Source organism: Microcaecilia unicolor, chromosome 4, assembly GCF_901765095.1.
Source record: "Microcaecilia unicolor chromosome 4, aMicUni1.1, whole genome shotgun sequence".
NCBI lineage: Eukaryota > Metazoa > Chordata > Amphibia > Gymnophiona > Siphonopidae > Microcaecilia > Microcaecilia unicolor.
The window spans coordinates 46,550,368-46,576,853 of record NC_044034.1 but is presented as its reverse complement, the minus strand read 5'-3'; the positions used below and the strand labels follow the sequence as shown (position 1 = coordinate 46,576,853).

Genomic DNA, 26,486 nt, shown 5'->3' with positions numbered 1-26,486 from the left:
GTACAAATGTGACAAAAAATAAAAAAAATAATGATCATCCCTGGTCCTTACATCATCTAGGCTCTTATCAGCTGGGGGTTCCTCTTCACAGCGAAAGCCAGGAGCTTTTTTGACCAGGAGTTTTGGTTCTACGCGGTGCGTCCACCCATAGTGAACTTCACTGCCAGAGGCCCCCCTTTTCTATTAGGTTTAGAACTCATATTCAGAGCTAAGGAAAATTTACAAAATGCTTGAGAGTTTCTCTGTTTAGCTAAACAAGCCATACTATGGGAATGTGGTCACATGTTTCATAGTCCATGTGTCCAGTCTGAACTCGAAAACAGGCTCCACCTTTCCCTTCACATAACAAATTAATTAGAGCTGTGTCTTATCTTCTACATTCCAACTTATTTTCACACAATCAAAGGTAAACAATCATTTTTAAACAGAATTACTTCTAATCACAAATACAGACCCTGTGCACTTGTTGGTCAAGGCAGATAGAGTTGAAAAGCAGTCTCTAAAATACTTTTTATTACAGTTATCTCATCAAATTGTTCTCATTCAAACAGACAATCAGGTTGCAATATATTACACCAACAAGCAGGGGGGCCACCTGATCACGCCCTTTGTGTCAGGAGGCCATCTGGCAGTGGGCTCGCCAACATGGTATGTTCCTTCGAGCCACTTATCTGGTGGGCACAAACAAGCCACATTGAGCCTACAAATAGGTGGGAAAATGTGGGATACAAATGTAATAAATAAATGCCCTGGCCGACAGGCTGAGCAGGAAAATGCAACTGCATAAGTGGTCTCTCAATATGGGCATAACCCACAAGATCTTCCAAGTGTGGGGCACCCCATCGGTGGATCTTTTTGCCACTCAGATAAACCACAAGGTCCCTCAGTTCTGTGCTAGGCTTGGATGCCTTCCTCCTCAGTTGGGGGACAGGTCTTCTGTATGTATATCCTCCGATACCTCTAGTGGGAAAATCTTTGAAACTCAAGCGAGACTGCTGAACCATGATTTTAATCGCTCCATACAGGCCGTGGCAGATATGGTTTCCTTTTGGAATTATCCTTAGAAGAACCGTGGAGATTGGAGTGTTTTCCGACCCTCATCACGCAGATCGAGGGGTCACTTTTTCATTCCAACCTCCAGTCTCTGGCTGTCATAGCTTGGATGTTGAGAGCCTAGAATTCGCTTCCTTGGGTCTTTTGGAGGGTGTCTCCCGAGTCTTGCTGGCTTCCAGGAGATTCCACTAAAAGGTGTTACTCTTCTAAATGGAGGAGGTTTGCTGTCTGGTGTGAGAGCAAGACCTTAGATCCCTTTACTTGCCCTACACAAACCCTGCTTGAATACCTTCTATACTTATCAAAATCTGGTCTAAAGACCAACTCCGTAAGGGTTGAATACCTTCTCTACTTATCAGAATCTGGTCTAAAGACCAACTCCGTAAGGGTTCACCTTAGTGCAGTTAGTGTTTATCGTAACCATGTAGAATGTAAGCCCATCTCTCGACAGTCTCTAGTTCGATTTCATAAGAGGCTTGCTTCTGTCAAACCTCCAACAGTGTCATGAGATCTCAACGTTGTTCTCATCCAGCTGATGAAAACTCCTTTTGAGCCACTCAGTTTGTAGGGTCAGTGAGCTTCAGGCCTTAGTAGCGGATGCACATTATGTTAAGTTTCATCACAACAGAGTAGTACTCCGCACGCACCCTAAGTTCCTGCCGAAGGTGGTGTCTGTCAGTTGTCTTGCCAACATTCTTTCCCCGACTTCATGCCCATCCTGGTGAAAGCAGCTTGCACACCTTGGATAGCAAGGGAACACTGGCGTACTACATGGAGCGGACAAGGCCCTTCAGACAGTCTGCCCAGCTTTTTGTTTCTTTTGATCCCAATAGGATGGGGGTCGCCATTGGGAAACGCACCATTTCAATTTGGCTTGTAGATTGCATTTCCTTCACTTATGCCCAGGCTGGGCTGGCCTTAGAGGGTCATGTCAGAGCTCATAATGTCGGAGCCACGGCTGCATTGGTATCTCACTTGAGGTCAGCCTCCATTGAAGAAATTTGCAAGACTGTGACGTGGTCTTCAGTCCACATATTCACATCACATGCCTTGAGCAGGATACCTGATGAAGACAGTTGGTTCAGGCAGACAGTGTTGCAGAATCTATTTAGGTAGGATCTAGGAACCAACTCTACCGTCCTAGGCCCGTTTATTCTATTCCAGGCTGCACTGTCATTCTGATTGTATATAGTTTCAGGTTAATCTGTGTTAAGTCCTTGCTGTTGTGATGCCCAATTGACCATGTTTCTTGTTTTGGGTGAGTCTGGATGCTAGGGATTCCCCACTTGTGAGAAGGTAGAAGCCTGCTTGTCCTCGAAGAAAGCGAAGATACTTACTTGTAGCAGGTATTCTCTGAAGACAGCAGGCTTCATAGTCTACAATCCCTCCCACCTCTCCTTGGAGTTGTCTCCTTGGTTATTTTTACTTTATATTTTGCTTTATTATTAAACTGAGGAGACCACGTTCGTGCATGCACGGTTAAGTTCAGCTCGTGATCCACAAAGCTCTCTTTTTAGCTTTGGCAAAATGCCAGACCAGGGAACGCAGATCGGTGTCACCCCCTTGTGAGAACATGAAGCCTGCTGTCCTCGGAGCATACCTGCTCTACAGGTAATTCTCCGAGGACAAGCAGGCTGCTTGTTCTCACGACTGGGTTGACGTCCGCGGCAGCCCCCACCAACCGGAAGAAGCTTCGCGGGACGGTCGGCACGCAGGGCACGCCCACCGCGCATGCGCGGCCGTCTTCCCGCCCGTGCGCGACCGCTCCCGCCAGTTACTTTTTTTCCGCGACTGAGAGAGTTGTGCAATTGCCTCTCTCTCTGTTCAGCCGCCGGATTTTCGACCGCGTTTACGCGGATCGTCGCTTTTGGATTCCCGTTCGGTTTCCTCTTTTCTTTTCTTTCTTTTGTCTTGTAAAAAAAAAAAAAAGAAGATTTCGCGCGTGTGGAGCACGCGCTCCCCTTTTCCCTCGCTTCCAGCGGGGACGCCACGTTGCGGCCTAGTGGCCGCTCGGTCGGTTAGTTTTTTCGTGGTGTGATTTTAGCCACCATTGCCGACTTTGACTTCGCCGACGCGATTTTTCCGTCGATGTCCTCGAAGGTCCCGAGTGGATTTAAAAAGTGTGGTCGCTGCGGCCGGCCGATCTCGCAGACCGACACCCACGCTTGGTGCCTCCAGTGCCTCGGGCCGGAGCACAATCTCAAGTCGTGCGCTTTGTGTCTCGGTCTCCGGAAACGGACTCAGGTTGCGAGGCAAGTTCTACGGGACCGTCTTTTTGGAACTTGCGCCGGCCCCTCGACGTCGACCTCGACGGCATCGGTATCGAAGGCCGGTTCTTCGGTACCGGTATCGATGCCCGAGACATCGGCACCGATGGCAGCGACCCCAGGAGAACAGGTCCCGTCGGCCCGCCGGTCCGCCGGTGAGAGTGGGGTTGAGAGGCCGCGTGGGCAGTCGGCCCCGGTCACTCCCTCAGCTCGTGAGCCACGGGACCGAACCCTGTCGGACCCGGTACCTCGAGACCGAGGGGGATCGACCTCCTCCTCCTCCATGCCCTCCGGCGCCGGTGACGTGCACCGGAAAAAGGACAAGAAGCGCCGTCACCGGGAGCCCTCGGTGCACCCTGAGGAGGAGTCGACGCCGAAGCGTCATCGCAGAGAGGAGAGATCTCCGTCGGTGGTGGAGGTACCGACGCGTCGGGGTTCCGGCACCTCGGTGCCGTCTCCTGGCCCCCAGCAGCTTCTGGCACCGACACCCTTACCGGCCCCACCGCCTTTCCCGGCAGCGGGCCTGGACGAGTGCCTCAGAGCCATCCTTCCGGGGATCCTGGAAGGGCTGATGCGCCAGGCTCTGCCGGCGTCGGGGGTGCTTGCGCCCCCGACGCCGATGACTGTGGCGCCGGCGAGCTCTAGCCCGGCGCCGGGGCTGTCGACACCGCCGCCGCTTGCGGTGCCGGTCTCGACCGCCACGCAGGTGGAGTCGACGTCGATGGAGGGAGCTCCGTCCCCGCCGGCGCGGGAGTCCACCGCTCGACGACACCGAGACCTCGGTGCCTCGACGTCGAGCCGGGCCCGGTACCGGACTCAGCTACATGAGCTAATGTCCGATACCGAGGATGAGGACTCGTGGGGGGAAGAGGAGGACCCGAGATATTTCTCCTCAGAGGAGTCTACGGGCCTTCCCTCGGACCCCACGCCATCACCGGAGAGGAAGCTCTCCCCTCCTGAGAGTCTCTCCTTTGCCTCCTTTGTGCGGGATATGTCTATTAGCATTCCCTTCCCCGTGGTCTCTGTGGAAGAGCCGAGGGCCGAGATGCTCGAGGTCCTCGACTATCCATCACCACCTAGAGAGTCCTCCACGGTACCGCTGCACAATGTCCTGAAGGAGACGCTGCTTCGGAACTGGGTGCGACCATTAACTAACCCCACCATTCCCAAGAAAGCAGAGTCCCAGTACAGGATCCACTGACCCAGAGCTCATGCGGCCCCACTTGCCCCATGACTCAGCAGTCGTGGATTCTGCTCTCAAGAGGGCACGGAGTTCGAGGGATACCGCCTCGGCGCCCCCGGGGCGGGAGTCTCGCACTCTGGACTCGTTTGGGAGGAAGGCCTACCAATCCTCCATGCTCGTGACCCGCATCCAATCCTACCTGCTCTATATGAGCATCCACATGCGGACCAATGTGCAACAGCTGGCGGACCTGGTCGATAAGCTCCCGCCGGAGCAGTCCAGGCCATATCAGGAGGTGGTCAGGCAGCTGAAGGCGTGCAGAAAGTTCCTGTCCAGGGGGATTTTTGACACCTGTGACGTGGCATCTCGTGCTGCGGCCCAAGGTATAGTGATGCGCAGGCTCTCATGGCTGCGTGCCTCTGACCTGGACAACCGCACCCAGCAGAGACTGGCTGACGTCCCTTGCCGGGGGGATAACATTTTTGGTGAGAAGGTCGAGCAGATGGTTGACCAACTGCATCAGCGGGAAACCGCTCTCGACAAGCTCTCCCACCGGGCGCCTTCAGCACCCGCCCCCACGGGCGGGCGTTTTTCCCGGGCCCGGCAGGCTGCACCCTATTCTTTTGCGAAGCGTAGGTACAACCAGCCGGCCCGAAGGCCTCGTCAGGCACAGGGACAGCCCCAGCGCGCTCGTTCCCGTCAACAGCGTGCGCCTAAGCAGCCCCCTGCGCCTCCACAGCAAAAGCCGGGGACGGGCTTTTGACTGGATCCACGGGAACATAGCCGCCCTACAAGTGTCCGTACCGGACGATCTGCCGGTCGGAGGGAGGTTAAATTTTTTCACCAAAGGTGGCCTCTCATAACCTCCGACCAGTGGGTTCTCCAAATAGTGCGGTGCAGATACGCCCTGAATTTGGCCTCCCTGCCTCCAAATTGTCCTCCGGGAGCTCAGTCTTTCAGCTCCCATCACAAGCAGGTACTTGCAGAGGAACTCTCCGCCCTTCTCAGCGCCAATGCGGTCAAGCCCGTACCACCCGGGCAGGAAGGGCAGGGATTCTATTCCAGGTACTTCCTTGTGGAAAAGAAAACAGGGGGGATGCGTCCCATCCTAGACCTGAGAGGCCTGAACAAATTCCTGGTCAAAGAAAAGTTCAGGATGCTTTCCTTGGGCACCCTTCTGCCAATGATTCAGAAAAACGATTGGCTATGTTCCCTGGATTTAAAGGACGCATATACTCACATACCGATACTGCCAGCTCACAGACAGTATCTCAGATTCCGCCTGGGCGCACGGCACTTTCAGTATTGTGTGCTGCCCTTTGGGCTCGCCTCTGCCCCACGAGTGTTTACCAAGTGCCTCGTGGTGGTAGCGGCCTACCTACGCAAGCTGGGAGTGCACGTGTTCCCATATCTCGACGATTGGCTGGTCAAGAACACCTCGGAGGCAGGAGCCCTCCGGTCCATGCAGTGCACTATTCAACTTCTGGAGCTGCTGGGGTTTGTGATAAATTACCCAAAGTCCCATCTCCAGCCATCCCAGTCTCTGGAATTCATAGGAGCGCTGCTGAATACCCAGACGGCTCAGGCCTACCTTCCCGAAGCGAGGGCCACCAATCTCCTGGCCCTGGCTTCGCAGACCAGAGCGTCTCAGCAGGTCACAGCTCGGCAGATGTTGAGACTTCTGGGTCATATGGCCTCCACAGTTCATGTGACTCCCATGGCTCGTCTTCACATAAGATCTGCTCAATGGACCCTAGCTTCCCAGTGGTTCCAAGCCACTGGAAATCTAGAGGATGTCATCCGCCTCTCCACCAGTTGCCGCACTTCACTGCTCTGGTGGACCATACGGACCAATTTGACCCTGGGACGTCCATTCCAAATTCCGCAGCCCACGAAAGTGCTGACAACGGATGCATCTCGCCTGGGGTGGGGAGCCCATGTCGATGGACTTCACACCCAGGGTATGTGGTCCCTCCAGGAAAAGGATCTGCAGATCAACCTCCTGGAGCTCCGAGCGATCTGGAACGCACTGAAGGCTTTCAGAGATCGGCTGTCCTGTCAAATTATCCAAATTCGGACAGACAATCAGGTTGCAATGTATTACGTCAACAAGCAGGGGGGCACCGGATCTCGCCCCCTGTGTCAGGAAGCCGTCGGGATGTGGCGCTGGGCATGCCGGCACAGCATGCTTCTCCAAGCCACGTACCTGGCAGGCGTAAACAACAGTCTGGCCGACAGACTGAGCAGAGTCATGCAACCGCACGAGTGGTCGCTCCATTCCAGAGTGGTACGCAAGATCTTCCGAGAGTGGGGCACCCCCTCGGTGGATCTTTTCGCCTCTCAGACCAACCACAAGCTGCCTCTGTTCTGTTCCAGACTTCAGACACACGGCAGGCTAGCGTCAGATGCCTTTCTCCTTCATTGGGGGACCGGCCTCCTGTATGCTTATCCTCCCATACCTTTGGTGGGGAAGACCTTACTGAAGCTCAGGCAAGACCGCGGCACCATGATTCTGATAGCGCCCTTTTGGCCCCGTCAGATCTGGTTCCCTCTTCTTCTGGAGTTGTCCTCAGAAGAACCGTGGAGATTGGAGTGTTTTCCGACTCTCATTTCGCAGAACGACGGAGCGTTGCTGCACCCCAACCTTCAATCCCTGGCTCTCACGGCCTGGATGTTGAGGGCGTAGACTTCGCTGCGTTGGGTCTGTCTGAGGGTGTCTCCCGGGTCTTGCTTGCCTCTAGGAAGGATTCCACTAAAAAGAGTTACTTTTTCAAGTGGAGGAGGTTTGTCGGGTGGTGTGAGAGCAAGGCCCTAGAACCTCGTTCTTGCCCTGCACAGAACCTGCTTGAATACCTTCTGCACTTATCAGAGTCTGGCCTCAAGACCAACTCAGTAAGGAATCACCTTAGTGCGATTAGTGCTTACCATTATCGTGTGGAAGGTAAAGCCATCTCTGGAGAGCCTTTAGTCGTTCGATTCATGAGAGGCTTGCTTTTGTCAAAGCCCCCTATCAAGCCTCCTACTGTGTCATGGGATCTCAACGTCGTCCTCACCCAGCTGATGAAACCTCCTTTTGAGCCACTGAATACCTGCCATCTGAAGTACTTGACCTGGAAGGTAATTTTCTTGGTGGCAGTTACTTCCGCTCGTAGGGTCAGTGAGCTTCAAGCCCTAGTAGCTCATGCTCCATATACCAAATTTCATCACAACAGAGTAGTGCTCCGCACCCACCCAAAGTTCCTGCCGAAGGTGGTGTCGGAGTTCCATCTTAACCAGTCAATTGTCTTGCCAACATTCTTCCCCAGGCCGCATACCCGCCCTGCTGAACGTCAGTTGCACACATTGGACTGCAAGAGAGCATTGGCCTTCTACTTGGAGCGGACACAGCCCAACAGACAGTCCGCCCAATTGTTTATTTCTTTCGACCCTAACAGGCTAGGGGTCGCTGTCGGGAAACGCACCATCTCCAATTGGCTAGCAGATTGCATTTCCTTCACTTACGCCCAGGCTGGGCTGACTCTTGAGGGTCATGTCACGGCTCATAGTGTCAGAGCCATGGCAGCGTCGGTGGCCCACTTGAAGTCAGCCACTATTGAAGAGATCTGCAAGGCTGCGACGTGGTCATCTGTCCACACATTCACATCTCATTACTGCCTCCAGCAGGATACCCGACGCGGACAGTCGGTTCGGGCAGTCGGTGCTGCAGAATCTGTTTGGGGTGTAAATCCAACTCCACCCTCCAGGACCCGAATTTATTCTGGTCAGGCTGCACTCTCAGTTAGTTGTTCTTCGTAGGTCAATTTCTGTTATACCCTCGCCGTTGCGAGGTTCCATTGACCTGGGTTCTTGTTTTGAGTGAGCCTGAGAGCTAGGGATACCCCAGTCGTGAGAACAAGCAGCCTGCTTGTCCTCGGAGAAAGGGTATGATACATACCTGTAGCAGTTGTTCTCCGAGGACAGCAGGCTGATTGTTCTCACCTACCCTCCCTCCTCCCCTTTGGAGTTGCGTTTTCTTCATTTTTGCTAGTCATTCAACTGGCGGGAGCGGTCGCGCACGGGCGGGAAGACGGCCGCGCATGCGCGGTGGGCGTGCCCTGCGTGCCGACCGTCCCGCGAAGCTTCTTCCGGTTGGTGGGGGCTGCCGCGGACGTCAACCCAGTCGTGAGAACAATCAGCCTGCTGTCCTCGGAGAACAACTGCTACAGGTATGTATCATACCCTGTATCTTCGCTATATTGTGTACTGCCATGTGGAAGGTCCCTCCAGTCATAAGAATATAAGCTAGCATTTTTCAACCAGTATGCCTCTGCAGGTCTGCCACTAGCGTTTAGGCAGCAATTTCATACAGCTTGCTAGTGCCATCCCCTGAGTCCTCTCTCTGACGTAATCTCCTGCTTTTCGCATAGGCGAAAAGCAAGAAGGCTTGGTTTGGTGTGAGCAGGCTGTCTGAACGCTGCCTCCTGCCACCAACCGCTGCAGAAGAAAACTGAAAATGCTGGGTTACTGGCTGGAGAGTGTGTAGCTTTGTTAGGTAATCGGCTCTTGCATGAGGGCTCTTTGTGTTGCAATACATTTAAGAAAATACAGGATTTGTGCTCTAAACAGCTTTAAACTCCCTGAATAACCAGGCAATGTAGTAAGGAAGGTATGTTAGTGTGTGTACTTATGTGTGATCAGTACACTGTATATACACATTTTTCTTTTTTTTCCATCTTCCTCTCGTCCTGGATAGGATTTTTGGTAGTAGTAATACTTTTGCTGTGTTATTCCTGTTAGTCACACCAAATGAGAAGATCTTGTCTCTGTCAACTCATAGTAACAGCTTCCATCATTTCTAATAAAGCCATGTTGCCTAGTAGTGAAGTCCACTTGGATTGGTTGAAAATAAAGGCCAACAAATATGTGGGTAATGGCAGCTAAAGTTAGTCCAATAAAAATTTACAAGTAGACTTTGATGCAAGGGGTCGACAGAACCAAGCTGAACACAGTATATATGGGCCCGGGCTGCTTTCTAAGGGAAAAGACACAGTGACAACATCCTTAACTTATTTTTAGGAAAGTGTGTGCTGGGGAGCTGGAGGAAGTGTCAGGAGTTACAGGTTCCTGCTAGCTTGGAAAAATGTGTGTGAGCAGAGGGGGCAAATGGAATATGGCACCCTGAAGTGTTGGGAGCAGTGTAGGGGGTTTTCTGTTGTTGTAATGGACAGGTGGGTGTGTTTGGAGCAGGGCTTCCTGTAGTATTGGGAAGAGGGATAAAATCAGAGAGAAGATGCTTTATCATTTATATTGGCTTCAGTGCAGTAGCAATTGTGTTTAAAATGCTTTCTGAGAGCTGGAGCATTTTAGGAAATACTTGTTTGATAAAATATATCTGTAAAAAAACTGATGGTGTGCTTTGATAATTTTTGAGCCATGACAAAGGTTAAAAATCACCGACATAAGCTTTGCCCTACTGGGACACACCAAAGGTCCATCAAGCCCAGTATCCTGTTTCCAAAACAGATTTTATGCTGCTTATTCTAGAAATAAGTAGCAGATTATCTTAATAATGGTTTATGGACTTTAACATGGAGTGGAGGAGTGGCCTAGTGGTTAGGGTGGTGGACTTTGGTCCTGGGGAACTGAGGAAGTGAGTTCGATTCCCAGCACAGGCAGCTCCTTGTGACTCTGGGCAAGTCACTTAACCCTCCATTGCCTGCCGCATTGAGCCTGCCATGAGTGGGAAAGTGCGGGGTACAAATGTAACAAAAATTAAATAAACAAAATTATCCAAACCTTTTTTTTAAACACTTCTAAGCTAACTGCTTTTACCACATTCTTTGGCAATGAATTCCAGAGCTTAATTACACATAGAGTGAAGAAATATTTTCTCTGGTTTGTTTTAAATGTACTACTTAATAGCCTCATTGCATGTCCCCTATTCCTTGTATTTTTGGAAAGAGTAAACAAGCGATTGATGTCTACCTGTTTCACTCCATTCAGTATTTTATGTTTAAATCATCTCGAGTCCTGCAGCATACAAAACTATAACAGCTCTCTTCAAGAAAACTTTGGAAACTCAGAAAACATTGTTCAGAACCCCCCTTTCTCCCCTTCCTTAACTGTATGCCACCCACGACCCACTTTCCCTGGCCGAATAAGCATTAATATTCAACAAAAAAAGCCTGCAGTTGGTCTCCAGTAAGGAAAAGAGACAACTCCACAGTTGATTGGCACACTAATTTGCTATAATCCACATCGGAAGTAATGCCCAACAACTGCCTATCTGTTCCACTCCATTCAGTATTTTATGTTTAAATCATCTTTATTTGAATCTCGCAGCTTACAAAACTATAACATCTCTCTCTAAGAAAACTTAGGAAACTCATCAAACATTGTTCAGAACACCCCTCCCCCTTTTTCCCCTTTTTGCTCTTCCCTTTGTCCCCTTCCTTAACTGTATACCACCCACGACCCACTTTCCCTGGCCGAATAAGCATTAATAGTCAACATAAAAGCCTGCAGTTGGTCTCTGGTAAGGAAAAGAGATCCACAGTTGATTGGCTATAATCCATATCAGAAGTAGTGCCCAACAACTTCCGGTGGTGAAATCGTAATGGGACTAAGAGTTGGGAGCCTAGTGTAAAGGTTTCTGGTAATATGTCTTGTACATACTCTGTGAGATCTATTCGGGTCACGGAGTGAACATAATGTTGTACTTGCAAATAGGCAAAAAGATCAGTGGCAAAAAGTCCAAATTCCTGTTGAAGCGTTGTGAAGGACTTCCAAGTAGCCCTCAAGATCAATGAGTTGTAGCAAATAATAAATGCTCCACTGTTTCCAGCACTCAAAAAGACTGCGTCCCTGCCCCGGTGGAAAGTCTGGGTTGTTGCAAATTGTCAAGTAAGGAGTGCAGTTTGTAGAAAACGCAGGGTGCCAGCAGATCCACTTCTAGACTTCTCTAGCATATTTTAAAATATGATGCTGTTTGAAAATGCCCTTGAGCAAGGTAGGTAACCTGTTCAGAATACTACTGACGTGCACCCCTGGGATCAAATGGGTTTCCAGCTGCATAAAGGAAAAAAAGTTAGTACCTCTATACCAGTCGTTAATGTGGCACATGCCACTAGCCACAGCAAGGTATTTGACACTGAGAAGGCCCATCCTCCCGTGGCAACCGAGGCCTTTTCTCTTCCCATAGGTAATGTTGCAGAATCATATTTATCACTCGTTCATCACAACCCTTTAAAAATAATGGTAGCATTTGAAAGGTGTAGAGCCATTTAGGTTCTAAAATCATGTTGAACAGACAAATACGGCCACAGAGGGACAAAAGGGTAAGCGCCAAATAAATGCAGCCTCGATCTAGTGTCCTGTAGCAATGGCTGAACGTTGTGGACATACAGGGTGGAAAGGTCTGCCGGCAAGGAGAAACAGAGGTATCTAAGGGCTGTATCCTCCCATGTGAGAGGGAAAAAAAACCCTCCTAGTGAGCCTTTCCAGCTGGCAAGACCAGCAGGGCCTTGGATTTGTGGAGATCAAGAAAAAAACAGACAGCTCACCGTATCTATCAGTCAGATGAAGGAGAGTGGGCAGTGACCTCTGTGGGTCAGTCAACACGACTAGTAAGTCATCTGCAAACGCTAGCCCCTTCATCTGAGTATCTAACAGATGTACTCCTGGTATCTACGGATCCTGATTTTGGACACAGCAGAGGGTTCGAAAGATAATAATGGTGAAAGGGGGCACCACTGCCTCTTGCCCCTACAAATGGGAAAGAGAATAGAGCATCTCCCATTCACTAGGAGCTGCGTTTGTGGACCAGAATAAAGAGTGTGAATAGTCTGCATGATCCAACCATTAAAACCAAACGAAACCTATGAAGGGCATCAATAAGATATAGCCAGTGAACTTTATCAAACACCTTGGCGTCAAGACTGACAACCAGAGCTGGGGGTCTCAGTCAGACGACAATGAGTCATTGCCAGTAAGATCTTGCATACATTAAATGTTAAATAGTAGTAGTAATTAAGAACTGATTGCCGAGCTTTAACAAACCACACTTGGTTCTCTATCACTAAGGTAGGTAAAATCTTCCCCAGGCAAGTAGCCAAAATTTTTGAAGAGTTTTAAGTTGACTTTTAAAAGGGAGATGGGGGGGGGGGGGGTCACGTGATGACGTAGAGCTGAATGGACGTCCCTGAAACCGGCTCCGGCTCAACAGGCAAAAATCAGCAAAATAAACAGCGATTAACCCCGAGAGGCGATCCCAAACCGGGCCCCTGCGCAAGGGGAAAGCAGGAGCAGTAGAACGAGCGTTCGCGGAACCGTTCCAGCTGAGTACCCGAAGGGTATGCCCGCAAAGACCTCGTGGGGGAAGAAAAATACTTGCATAGTGCGGTCCAAGATGGTGGAGGTGGCTCCGGAGACCCCGATGATCGGACCATTGCCGTCGGAGCTGGTGAGGGAACTAGCGCAACAAATCTCCACGATGCTGGAGGAAAAACTATCAAAACTCCAGTCGTCGGTGGATCAAATTCATGAAACGCTAGAGCGTCAGAGTGCCCGCTTGCAGCACATGGAAGAACGAGTGTCACAGTGCGAGGACGCGGCAGTAGGCACGAACGATCGGATTGTGACGCTTGAACGGAAATGTGAACAGTTAGTACAGAAAGCAGATGATCTTGAAAATCGCAGTCGGCGCAGCAATCTCCGGATTGTGGGAGTTCCAGAGACAGTAAAGGCAGCAGACCTCCGAAAGCTCGTGGAACAGTGGTTCCCCCAGGAGTTAGGCCTAGATCTTGGCGGGAAAGCCCTGCAGATCGAGAGAGTGCATAGAGTGGGAGCAATGCGGGCCAATGAAAACAGGCCGAGACAAGTGCTGGCAAAGGTGTTGAACCTACTCTGACAAAGAAGTAGTTTTGCAGGCGTACAGAGGTAAACAGTCTTACTTATGAAGGAGGGAAAATACTTCTTTTTCAAGATTACTCTACTATTGTGTCAGACCAGAGGAAGGTAATGGGTCGCCATTGTAAAAGACTATATGACAAGGGGATCCGATTCGCTCTGGTCTACCCAGCGAAAGTAAGAGTACTACATGAGAACAAGACCATATACTTCACTGAGGCGGCAGAGCTGGAAGCATTTGCAAATGGATTACAGTGATGCAGAAGTAAGGTACTGGAGCAATAAGGCTGGCAGCAACTGGTTTACCCAAGTGACTGGATATTAGAGTGGCGGAGCACCTGACCATTTGAGAGTCTCAGAGGAAGGCGAACATTATCTGCAATTGCTCCGAACGCCTGAGGACTCTAAAGATTGGACGGCAAACAGTGAGAATGTTTAAATTGCTGAGGAGTTTGAGTCATGGAAAAGGTGTGATACCCTGATCAGCTTCGAGGTAACCAGCCAGCTATTGCAAGAGAACAGCCTCAAGTTGGAGAAAAGTTGGGGGCCCAGGTGATCAGACAGCAGGGTGCTCCTTGCGGGACTGGAAACCCAACCAGTTTTTTTCAGAAGTTTCAAAATATTCTGTTATATTATGATTCAAGGTGTTAGAAGCGGGGCCCGAGAGGGATTTGCTGAAGGGGAAGGAAAGGATAGTGTTCTAAGAGGGGAGACCGGGGGAGTTGGTGGTGCGTAAGGGAAGTATGAGTGTTGAGAACTGGCACGACCGGAGGGTGTGTGTGGAACGGGAAGAGGGGAGGGGGAGAGAGGGAGGAGATCACAAAGGTTGTGATTGCTTTTCATGAAGGTATGGGACCAGAGGGATAAAAGAGAGAAGCAGGACCCTAGGTGGCCACACAGACAAGGGAATAGGGACAGATCCTGGGTGCCCAGCTGGGAGGCACTCAGGATACATTATAAAAAAATTTTCGCTTAAATAACTGTTTGATATAATGCATGGCTAATCTCAAAATAGTGACATTAAACGTTGACGGAGTGCACTCCCCGGTGAAACGGGCGAAAATATTGCAAGCACTCAAACGCCAGAAAGCTGTTGTAGCTCTGATACAGGAGACCCACCTAAGCAGATTAGAACACCTCAAATTAAAAAGAGACTGGGTTGGAGAAATATTTTTTGCCTCCTATAATGGGAGGAAGCGAGGAGTAGCTATCTTGATAAGAAAAACATTAGCTTTTGACATGCACAAGCTATACCAAGACCCAGAAGGGAGATATCTAATAGTGGCGGGGACGTTGCAGGGTAAAAAGGTGGGGTTTTGCAATGTCTATGCGCCTAACATTTACTCCCATAAATTTTTTACAACATTAATAGCTAAATTGGTCACATTTGATAGCTATCAACTAATTGTTGGAGGGATTTTAATATCAGCAATCCCTCCATTGATTGCAAACCCCCCCAGAAGAGCAGGAAAAGATCATGACGACAAGGGGGTGAACCTAATGATGAGGGAATTAGAGTTGATAGACATCTAGCGGCATCAGCACTTAGAAGAAACTGATTACACTTTCTTTTCGCATCCCCACGGAACTCATTCGCGACTTGATTACTTGCTGGTCTTCCACTCGATGAGCTCAGTGGCAATACAAACGGGAATCGGAGAGCCGGATGTGTCTGATCATGCCCCAGTGTGGGTTGAGTTGGGGGAGCAGAGAGGGATCGAAACGCTGGCTGATGAACCAGGCGTTATATCATAGGGAATTCCAAACTTACCTGAGAAAGAGTTGGACAGACTATATAATGGATAATGACGCACAGTCAGTGAGCCCAAGAATATTCTGGGAGGCCGCTAAGGCAGTATTAAGAGGAAAAATCATAGCACATGTCGCCTCCCAAAACAAGAGCCGAGGACAAAAGATAGACGCCTTTACAGTAAAATTAAGGGAGGCTCGCAGAGCCCTTATTGGGCACCCTTCTGAGTCCAACAAAAAAGCATATGCGCAGTGTAGAAAAGATACAGGGAATCTTGGATGAGAGTGCGATTTACAACATAAAGCTTTATAAATACAAGTTATATCAGTGGGGTAATAAAACTGGCAAGCTGCTGGCAACACTAGTAAGACAAAAGACAACACGAAAATGTATCAGTAAAATCAGAGCAAAGAATGGGAGAACCAGCACAACACTAAGAGATGTTCAGAGAGAGTTCGTGAATTATTATTCGTCATTGTACAGGGAGGGCCCATTCTCAGAGGAACAGTGTGCAGACTTCCTAGCAGGGGTGGAGCTCCCGTCCCTAACGGAGGAGCAGCAGCAAATGCTAAATATGCCAATACAGGGGAAGGAGGTCCAACAGGTCATTAAGAGATTGAAGCTGGCAAAGACACCAGGCCCTGATGGGTTGGGAGTGGAATATTATAAAATACTCCAGGATGTCATTGTATCGCCTTTTATTTCTGTGTGAGGACGTAAGAGAGACAGGGGCTTTGGGAACAGTGGCCTAGTGGTTAGGGTGGTGGACTTTGGTCCTGAGGAACTGGAGAACTGAGTTTGATTCCCGGCACAGGCAGCTCCTTGTGACTCTGGGCAAGTCACTTAACCCTCCATTGCCCCATGTAAGCCGCATTGAGCCTGCCATGAGTTGGAAAGCGCGGGGTACAAATGTAATAAAAATAAAAAAAATAATGATTCCCAAACCAGGAAAGGACGAAGAACTGGTAGGGTCCTACAGACCTATTTCCCTGCTAAACCAGGATGTAAAGATCCTGGCAGCAGTTCTGGCAGACCGCTTGGGGAAGGTAGTCCCCTGCCTGGTGCACCCTGACCAGGTAGGAATTGTTCAGGGGTGTTTCGCATCAGCTAACATCCTCAAAGTAAGCCGCATTTTGATGGAGAGAAGAGGGATAAAGGGAGATTCTATAGTGGCTAGCCTGGATGCCGAAAAAGCTTTTGATAAGGTGGATAATGAAACGGTTCGGCATCCGGGGGGAATTCTTGGAATGGGTTCAGGCGTTATACAGTGGACCAACGGCCCAAATTATAATTAACGACTCCTTGACTGAAGGATTCTCTCTGGGAGGAGGAACAAGGCAGGGATGTCCATTATCGCCCCTATTTATTTTGACGCTGGAGCCGCTAGCGGCAAGGATACGACAGGATACAAGGCTGAAAGGAATTCAAGTGAGAGAAGAGGAGTAAAGAATTAATTTATTCGCAGATGATATGCTGCTGCTGATGGATGAGGCATCCCGCACATTGCCGGTGGTGATGGATATCATCCAATCGTTTGGGGAGTTTGCGGGCCTGAGCATCAATTTTGAAAAGTCAGAGGCCCTTCCAGTTAGTAGCCCATGTAAGATTAAAGAATCGCAGAACTTTCCTCTGAGGTGGGCCCAGAATGGCATTAAGTATTTGGGGGTTTATCTTGGTGCAGAACAACTATGGATGTATAAAAAAAATGTGAAAGACAGAGTGGAAGAGGTAAAACGATTATGTCAACGGTGGAAAGACCTGCCATTAAATTTTTGGGGTAGAATAGCTCTAGTTTAGATGGTGATGCTACCCAAGTTAATATACCCATTGCAGATGCTCCCGCTATGGGTGAGAACCGTGGAGGATAAGCTGTATAGAAGTGTTATAGGCACGTTCATTTGGAACGCGAAGCGCCCCAGAATATCGTTTGCAAAACTGACCCGGGGTAAAGGGCAAGGGGGCCTTAGATTACCAGACTTGAGAGGGTATAATGTAGCAGCTTCATTACGCTGGATCCATGAGTTGATCTCGGGACAGGGGTTCTATGCCCCCCCCCCCCTCCCCCCGGATTTTGGGAGAGCTGGTGTGGTTTGAATGACCCTTTTACAGTACTGGAGTCACGGGAAGTGCAGGGAGCAAAAAAAATAGTGGAAAACCCGTACGTGGCAGCCTTACAACTGGCTTGGAGATGGTGGAGAGAGAAAGGAGGAGCAGTGAAGGGAACCAGCCCCTTCTTGCCGCTGGTAGGGAATATGGCCTTCCCTGCAGAAATGGGAAGGTCACTGTTCCAGGGTTGGCGGGAGAAGGGTTGCAGATTTATAGGGCAGTTCAGGAAAGACGGAGAGGATGCCTTCCCCACTTTTGACATGGTCAGGCACGAACTGCAGATCCCTGGTTCCCAATTTTTTGCATATTTACAAGTGCGAGACTACATCCTGAGCATGGAGCGAAAGAGTAAAAGCCTTACCCGCTTTACACAACTAGACCACATATTCCTACAGATGACGCCACTTAGTAACAAAATGGCAGAGTGGTACCAGGTGATGAGGGAACACCAGAGAGCACCCCATTTAGTACAACTAGCGGAGGCGTGGAGTAGGGACATAGTAGAAGAAGTTACAGTGGAGCGATTGGGTGCTGTATATCGCAACCTGGGAAAAATCACCCCAAACGCAGCCTTACAAGATATACAATACCGGATTATAAACAGAGTACATATCACTAAGGTAAAGGGGAAGCAGCTGGGTACGTAGGAGGATGACCGGTGCAACAAATGCAAGAGCAGGGTAGGAACATTTTTGCACTCGTTTATGGAATGCCCATCACTACATGCATTATGGGTTGGAGCATTAGGGTTGGTGGAAAACATTTTACAACGCCAAGTGGAGTGGAAGTACTCGATCACTCTGCTAGGGTGTGGAGACTCACTTAGAGAGCAGAAGCTGGGAGTAGCCCAAGGTAAATTTGTGTTGTTAGCGATGATGTTGCTTAAGAAATGTGTGTTAAAAACATGGGTGGATGCTGAACCTCCACACCTAGATATGTGGAAAAACTGTATGGTTGAGATGGCCAATTGGGTGCGTCTTACCTTCAGATTTGCTGTTTCATGGAGGAACCGCCAGTACAGAGATATTTGGGGGAGAGCACTAGATTTGCTTTCGCCGAAGGGCCCAGTAAATGGTGATCAAACAGGAAACAGCATGGAATAGTGCAATAGCAGCCTTTGGGGGAGGGGGGAAGGGAGGTGGGGGGAGAGGGATTAAATGATAGAAAGCTATGAAGATTAGAATGAAAGAGAAATGGATATCTGTTCCTGTTTTTTTTTTTTTCATTACCCTTTTGTAAAGATGTTACCGCATTGAAATTGTAATGATCTGATCTTGTAATTACTATCTGTTACTGATTTCATTCAACAATAAAAATTATTTCAAAAAAATAAATAAATAAAAATAAAAGGGAGATGGGCCTCTAAGAGGAGTTCTGGTGGTTTTGGAATAAGTGTAATCAATACCATGTTAGCGTGTAATTGAAGGTACCAGCCTCCACCACCATGGTAAAATATAACAAGGGCCTGATGAGATGAGTTGCAGTTGGAGAGTCTTGCAAAATTCACCCGAGAAGTGCCTGCAGGGCCTCCTCAGTCAAGGAGGGGAGAGAAGCCTCCGTCAGAAAGTGTAAGAGGCATGTTCCCCCTCCCTGTACAAATATAAAAATGATCAGAGAATTATCTGAACAATGTGCTTCCAAGGACAGTAATCCCATGCACCCCCCCCCCCTTCCCCAAAGTTTTTACCATGAGCTACCAGAAGTTGCCTGATTTATCATATTTGTAAAACTGAAACGTGTGATATGCTCCTCTGAGTGTTTTAAGCTCTGTTGGTTAAAGAGATTGTGCCTCTGGTGGTGGAAGTGGGAGCTTGAATGAGCTCCTTTTTAGCTTATGATAACTGGCGTTCCAACTGTATTATACTAGTGGCTAAATTAAAATTAAAGCTTCATTTTGATCAGCAAGATCATAATAGTGCACAGGAAGAAGCCCAAACATTCATGGCAACTCCATCGTTTACCATCTATATGGATGCCTCCGGGACCACCGGATGTTATGCTTGAGGCTTTCCAGCGGCTTGTCCTTCGGGATTTGGATACCTTGGAACAACAGTTACATTATACACCATCTAATTTGACAAGACCCCAGCTGGAAGCGATGCAAAGTTTAAAATCTGATGACAGAATCATTGTATTGCGAGCAAATAAAGGGGGTGCAGTGGTGGTCTTCAATAAGGAGGCTTACCGCTCAGAGGCATTTCGACAACTGTCAGAAAATTTTATTTACCATTAGATCGAGATCCAGGACCTGATTGCCAACAGGAGGTTAACAACATTTTATTAACGGCTGCTCAAACAAGTGTTATCACTAATAGGGAATTTCGATACCTATTTAAGCAATACTGTCGTACACCTCACATATACTTTAAAAAAAAATACACAAAGGTTTAAGGCAACCCCCAGGACGACCTATAGTTTCCGGGAGTGGATCTCTCAATGAACCACTTTCCCAATATCTGGACTACCATTTGCAATCTAGGGTCTTTCAGACACCATCTTACCTGAGAGATTCAGCACATCTCATACAGATTTTGGAGAATATTGTGATACATGAAAATTCTGTACAATTGTTATCCTTGGATGTAGTATCATTATACACTAGCATTCCACATGATAATGTCTGTAATTTAGTGGATGACCATCTTCAACAGTTAGAGATATCAGAAAAAGTGGAACTTTTGAATTTAACGGGAATTGTAATCCGTAAAAAACCATTTCCGATTTGAAGAAAAACATTTTCTGCAGACTCATGGCATAGCAATGGGTGCCACAGTTGCACCTACCACTGCATGCCTATATATGGCAGACTTTGAGGAGAAATTCCTCTCTTCATCAAGATTCTTTGCATATGTCATCCTATGGAAATGTTTCATTGATGATGTGATCTTCATAAGGAAGGGTAATGATGAGCAGCTTCAACAGTTCTTCAATATCTAAATTCTATTGACAGACACATTAAATTTGAGTCTTTGGTGGGGGGGGTCAATCCCTGAATTATTTGGATATCTCCATTTATTTACATGAGGGGGAATTTAACACAAAAATACATAGAAAATCTACAGACTCTAATACACTACTTCACTACCACAGTTTTCATCCGATGGCAGCCAAAACTGGCTTTCCAGTAGGTCAATTCTTACGACTCAAAAAATTGTCTGCCTCTGAGAGAGACTTCAAAGCATCGGCGGTAGACCTGTACAATAGGTTTAAATCTCGGCCATACCCCAATAAAGTCATCACTCAATAGAAACCGGAATTTGCTGTAAACCCAGGATATTTAAAGCTTATTAAATTTTAACTGCCAGACCCTTGATGTTCCTCTAACTTTTGGAGATACCTTCTCATCATTTCTACTCCCTCCAGGGTATCCACTCTTATTGGCTATCTTCTTGTCATTTGCAAAAAGGCAAACCTTTCCTCCCAACCCTTCAGCAATATCTCTCACAAATATATTAAACAAAATGGGCCCCAGCACCGACCCCTGTGTAACCCCACTTCTCACCATCCTTTCCTCCAAGCGGATTCCATTTACCACCACCCTCTGCCACCTGTTGGTCAACCAGTTTTCTATCCAGTTCACCACCTTTGGTCCTAGGACACAGGTAACCTCAGTTACCAATCCAATTCTGAAAATGCCCAGCGTAGCTCACAGCTCACAAGGTAAAAAGTTCTGTGGGTTTTTTTTTCTCTAACCATACAGCTGTACACAAAATTGCCCCTCCTCCCAAGGTATGAGTCACTAGGTGTTATGTAACCAAATTGATTGAATTAGGTCTCTGGCACTGAAGATTCAAAACCCAATTCTAATAAACACAACTTGTAAGATAGACACCAGAACCAGAGTCACCAAACTTTGTGTAACCAAGTTGATTGGATTAAGTCACTTGGCACAGGTTCAAAACACAGTTATAGAGAGCACATTTAAGACAATTGCAGCATAAAAAAAATCACTGCCACACAAGTTCAAGCTATTTATAAATAGCATATTGGATCAAGGTGGCTGAGGCAGCCTACATTTGTCATGGTAAGCAAGTCCCAGGGAGCCTTGAGGGCCCATTATACCCAGGCACAGTTAACTCCCTGGGTAGAGGCTCATGTGATTTTGCAGGGCACGCTCCCTAGACTCCTATGGTGCGAGTCAGTGTAGGAGAATGACAGGGAGCAGGCAGAGCTGACACTCTGTTCCACTGTTAAGGGGCAGGGCTTTGAGAACGGGGATTACAGTGTGGTGTGAAGCATACAGGAATAAGAGGGTATTGATCCCACCCCTGCCCTATAGAGAGGGTCCAGGGCAACATCTGGTTTGGGCTGGTGGACCTTTTAACTTTTTCAGACCACTGTAGTTATTTTCAGCACAACTGAGCACATTAAACTTTTTTTTTTCATGCAGTTGTATACTTTGCGGAAAAGTACACTTCACAGTAGTAAACTTTCAGTACAAAATACCTGGAAATCTGCTAAAAAGTGTTACATCTGCCTTATAAAGAATTGCAGTGCTGGTGGCTGTGAAATCCCAGAATACTGTGAATGTTGCCTCAACCGTTAGTTATGTGGCCCAGTAAATGCCTTGATCTGATGTTAAGCCCAAGTTGAGCTTAGTTATAATCTCCAAAGTGTGATCTGAGAAGGGCTTCAAAATTCTTGGACTGAGAGCCAAAGGCAGGCAGCAAATGCTGAGCCTTAAGTGAATGTGCAATCTTTGCATGCCTCGGAGAACCTGGATGTGATGGGTTGATGTGCTTCAAAGCAGGCACACCAGAAAGTTGTGCTTCACATACCAAGATGCTAAGTCCTCTGTTTCTCCCTAGGGCCATATGTGATGTGTGTGAGAGACATGGACATTTACTGTGCTCCTGAGCTATTGTCTAAGCTGACCATGCCCCTATCGAAGATAGTATCGAAGATAGTGATTCAGGCCCAGGAAGCTGAACTATTTTCTTCCCCAACTTTCATCCTAAGAAGGTCTGACTAGGTTAGGTCCATTAGTGTTTCTGCTTCTAGGTTGATGCCATTTCAAGATTTCATAGTTTTTTTTACTATTTAGAAGAATTGATATGTGCATTTTTTTGAGCTCAACCAATGTTCTTGACAGATGATCTGAAGTATTGTGTTTTCTAGAAAGAACTTAGCCTCAAGCCCCTCAGCTTTTTGTTCCTTTAATCCAAACAGGTTGGGTGTGGCAGTATCTAAGCCTTGAAGAAATTTCCAAATGCTACAATGTGGAGTTTGGTCCACTCTGTTCATATTGTATTGTCTGGAACCTGGCTGCCATGCTGGATGCTAGGTTTAGGTTGTCCATATAATACAAGTCAAGTGGCTAGTTTAATAATTGAATAATTTAAAGGATCCGGGGGGGGGGGGGTGTCCCGGATAATAATAGCAGAGCTGGGGCTAATGACAGCTTAGAAGGATTGTCCTTGCGACAGCTTGTCTTTGGGCGAAACATGCACATCGGACATTAAAACCCCTGGGTTTGACACATAAACATTAATACGAATAACTGAACAGTATTAATATATAAATGTTTATCGGGTGAGCCGATGAACAGGTGGGTGCTGGTCACATTGCTATCTCCATGTATTAGCAATGAGTACTGCTGAGGTTACCAAAGAAATTTATATTGAACATTGAACAGTATAAATGATTGTAAACGTGCCTTTAAAAACTGATTTATTGGGTACCGTTAATATAGGTTTAGAATTGTCTTCATGATTACAGTAGCCTGCATTGTGCAGATCTAGTTATAATGATAAAATCAGTCAACATTATTATTATCTATTTAGATTGTGCTCACACCTTTTTCAGTAGTAGCTCAAGGTGAATTACATTCAGGTACACTGGGTAACATGCTTTGAACAGATATATGGTTGTGGTACTGAATTGACAGGTTGGGTATAAAATATGGGATACTGGTGAGCAAGTAGAGAATGTCTGTTGTCATGTACTCAAAGCAGTAGAAAATGAGAGGAAAACCAACTGAATGGGCTCGTTAGCCCTCTTTGACCATCACTTGCTTTGTTACCATGGTATAGAGATGGAGCTATTCAAGACTTTACTGGATTATATGAATATGGCACTGGTGTTTAATGTAATAAATACAGATCCGTTAGACCATTGATTCTCAAGCCTGGTCCTGAAGGTACCCCAGCCAGTCAGGTTTTCAAGACATCCACAGTGAATACCATGAGATTTGCATGCACTGCCCCATTACATGCAAATTTTTCTTATGAATATTCATTGTGGATATCCTGAAAACCTAACTGGTTGGGGTCCTGCCAGGATTTGGGAATCGCTCTATTGTGCCATATAATGAGATAAAGAGCTTACTTTAACGAGTGTTTTTATTTTCTGTTACAGGCTAAAAACCGAGAGCTTCTTAAACAAGTTGCAGCATTATCAAAGGGTAAAAAGTTTGATAAAAGTGGCAGTATACTAACATTTCCTTGAAGAAATGTTTGCTGGCTTTAATGTTTTTACTTCGTTTAAATATGGGTAATTCTGTGAAGCCCTTAAACTGTACAATGGGGAAAAATCCCATCCCACTTCAGATTTGGTAAGCATGTTTCATATACCTTTTTATAATATGCAGCTTTCATTTATTGTGTTAAGTCACAGAATACAAAACTTCAGCTGGATTGAAGAAATTTTTTCTTTGGTTTGTGTATTTTGTTTTTGTGTTTTTTAACCTGCAATAGTTTTCAAACCATTGTGAAGAGTAAACACTGCAACAGTGTTTTTTGGCTTTTTAACACAAGATGCAATAAAGTAGTTTTTATGGAGTTTTAAAGCAACTGATAACTCCATTTACTGTGCTAACAGTTTTCAGTGATTTTTGTATTTTTTAGGATTTTTTTTTTATGTGATCATAGCTTTTAGAAACTAATTTACTTGGTATTTGGTAAAGTCAGGAGGAAAATCATGGTGCTTTTTACTCAGTTCAAAAATGGAGTATAAATGCTACATTTTGAAGCTACATCATTTAGTGTTACCAGAGAGTTGGTCATTTTCATCATAAATAGTGAAAATTTTCTACACATATACATATTGTACAGTGCCTGAAAGTTAATGAGGTTTTTGTAAAAGCAACTGTACATTTTTACAAGCCACTGTACATTTTTACTTGCAAGTGCCTTTATCTCGATGTACCATTTATTTATGGAAACTTCAGTCTTTGTACATGACTTTTTACATGTTAAAACTGCTGAACTCTGTTATGTATATATTAATGTATTTTAAACTATTTTCAAAATAAGCTGCTAGTATGAGTTAAGGCTAGATTCAAAATTAGCTCTCCTGAATGGATGTTTAGCTTCTCCTCTGGATACATGTGCTATAGTATGCTCAAGGATGCAGTGTAGTATCTAAATTGGATAATGGTTTTACATACATCTTGTACCTCTTGCTAAGTTGCATTTATGTCCAGATTTCATTGGCTTAGGCAGTCTCCATGGTCTCTGCAGCTGGCTCAGCCCTGTCTACTGCTTATTTGCCAAACCTTGCTCAATAGTAGGGTTCTGTCAGATGTATCATTTGAAAGCTATTGTTTGAATTTGATAGGAACTTAAATGCTTATATATATAAATGGTACAATCTGCATTGATTTAGTAGTTGAGAGCATGCCATTAACCTTCAGAGGACCAAGTCTTAAAGAATGCTATAATAGGCTTTGGTCCTCTTGAGGGTTAAACTGTTTTTAATTACCTTAAAATTGGTGGTTGCTATAATGTTGGTCATATTTCAGCCCTGTAGATGTATTCCTAGAAGGATTACTGAACGGTTAGAAATAATTTAGAAAATAGCTGGACTTGTCTGCATACATCTTGCCCTTGAGCAGATGTATTGAGGGGTAGCATGACATCTTTTTCGTTGGAGAGGGGGGAGAGGGAGGGAGGATTGGCTGCCTAACTAATCTCTTCCCTGTTCCCAAAGCTCTCTAGATGATGCTATGTGGGGCAAAATTTTGGTCAGGTTATAGCCATAGTGGCCTACCCACTGCCAATGACATTTTGGATGCAAAAGTGATGTGATTTACAAGTCTGTTGCTGCTGTTCATCCTTGCCCATTTATTATGACTGCTTGATTGTGGAAGATCAGCTGTTCTTAAAATCTGGTCTGTGCAATATAAGACAGGATTAACTTGTATTTGCAGTATATGAATATCCACAGGATGTTGCAAATTCCTAACACATTTTGGGATGTGGCATGGAGGGTAGTGGCATTTTATATTGTTTAGTATATTGTTTAGTAACTGCCTTTTTGCTTGTAAAATACCCCATTTTTTACGGTTTTGGACTAACTGCCACATTTTCACAGTATGTAAATTGCTCTTCCATGTGTACTCACAGTTGCAGAACAGCCTTTTCACTCTTGCTTGGAGTTTGCAGCATTTAGCTCAAATTTGTACTTTTCACGATGGCTACAAAATAATGTATATAGAAGAAGGAATCTATGCCTGGTCAGAAGCAAATGAAGTTAGACATTCGGTTCCTACTTATTTTTTCATGTAAGAACGTAGAAGGGAGAGAGGATGAGATTGTGCTTTAAACATTTTTCTGCAAACATCAGCAATTTTAACGGTTGTGGGGGGGAGGAGCTCAAAAAGGGAATTTTCCTAATGAGTAAGTAGTAGGTGCCTTGTTAATGGACTAAATAAGAATTAATTTATCTGATTATATGAATTTATATAACTTTTTTAAATAATGCTGTAATATCCCAGACTATAAAATAGGGCTGTACCGAATATTCGTATTCGATTCAGCTCCAGATAGTGCTAAATCCTACTGTAATAAACGCTTGATCTCTGATTTCACATTGCTTCTTTTAATATTTGTTATGCTAAAGCTCAATGCCCATTATTAATATTCGTTATTTGTATTTGGCTGAACAATATTTTTCATTATTTGTATTTGGCTGAATAGTAAAATATACTATTCGGTACAGCTCTAGCAGGGTGGAAGGAAACACTGTTTGTAAATTTCTTACAAATCCCAATCCAGATGGTAGTACAGCTGTAGCATGCTAGAGATACTGTGCATTAAATTAGGATAAAACACCTTCCATTTCTAGATTTCTGCAGTGGAAGCTGACTGGAAATACTTTACTAAAGATCTTTCAGGCCAGAGTAGCATATGTTGCTATAACAGTAGCATAATTGCAGGTATCTTTTTAATACCTGACATGCTTGCATGAAAATCTGAATGTGAAATTTTCTAGATGTTCAAAACTATGAATAACTTTAATA

General features: G+C 46.3%; 1 protein-coding gene across 1 annotated transcript in view; it reads left to right on the top strand.

Annotated features, from left to right (window-relative positions):
* The window catches only part of LOC115468476 (protein FAM76B), a 94,132-nt gene extending 68,043 nt beyond the window's left edge, over window positions 1-26,089 (top strand). The window contains exon 10 of the mRNA XM_030200218.1: window positions 23,603-26,089. Coding sequence (XP_030056078.1) covers window positions 23,603-23,692 — 90 coding nt within the window. The 3' untranslated portion in view covers window positions 23,693-26,089. The remainder of the gene's footprint in view (window positions 1-23,602) is intronic.
* Window positions 26,090-26,486: the final 397 nt, after the last annotated feature.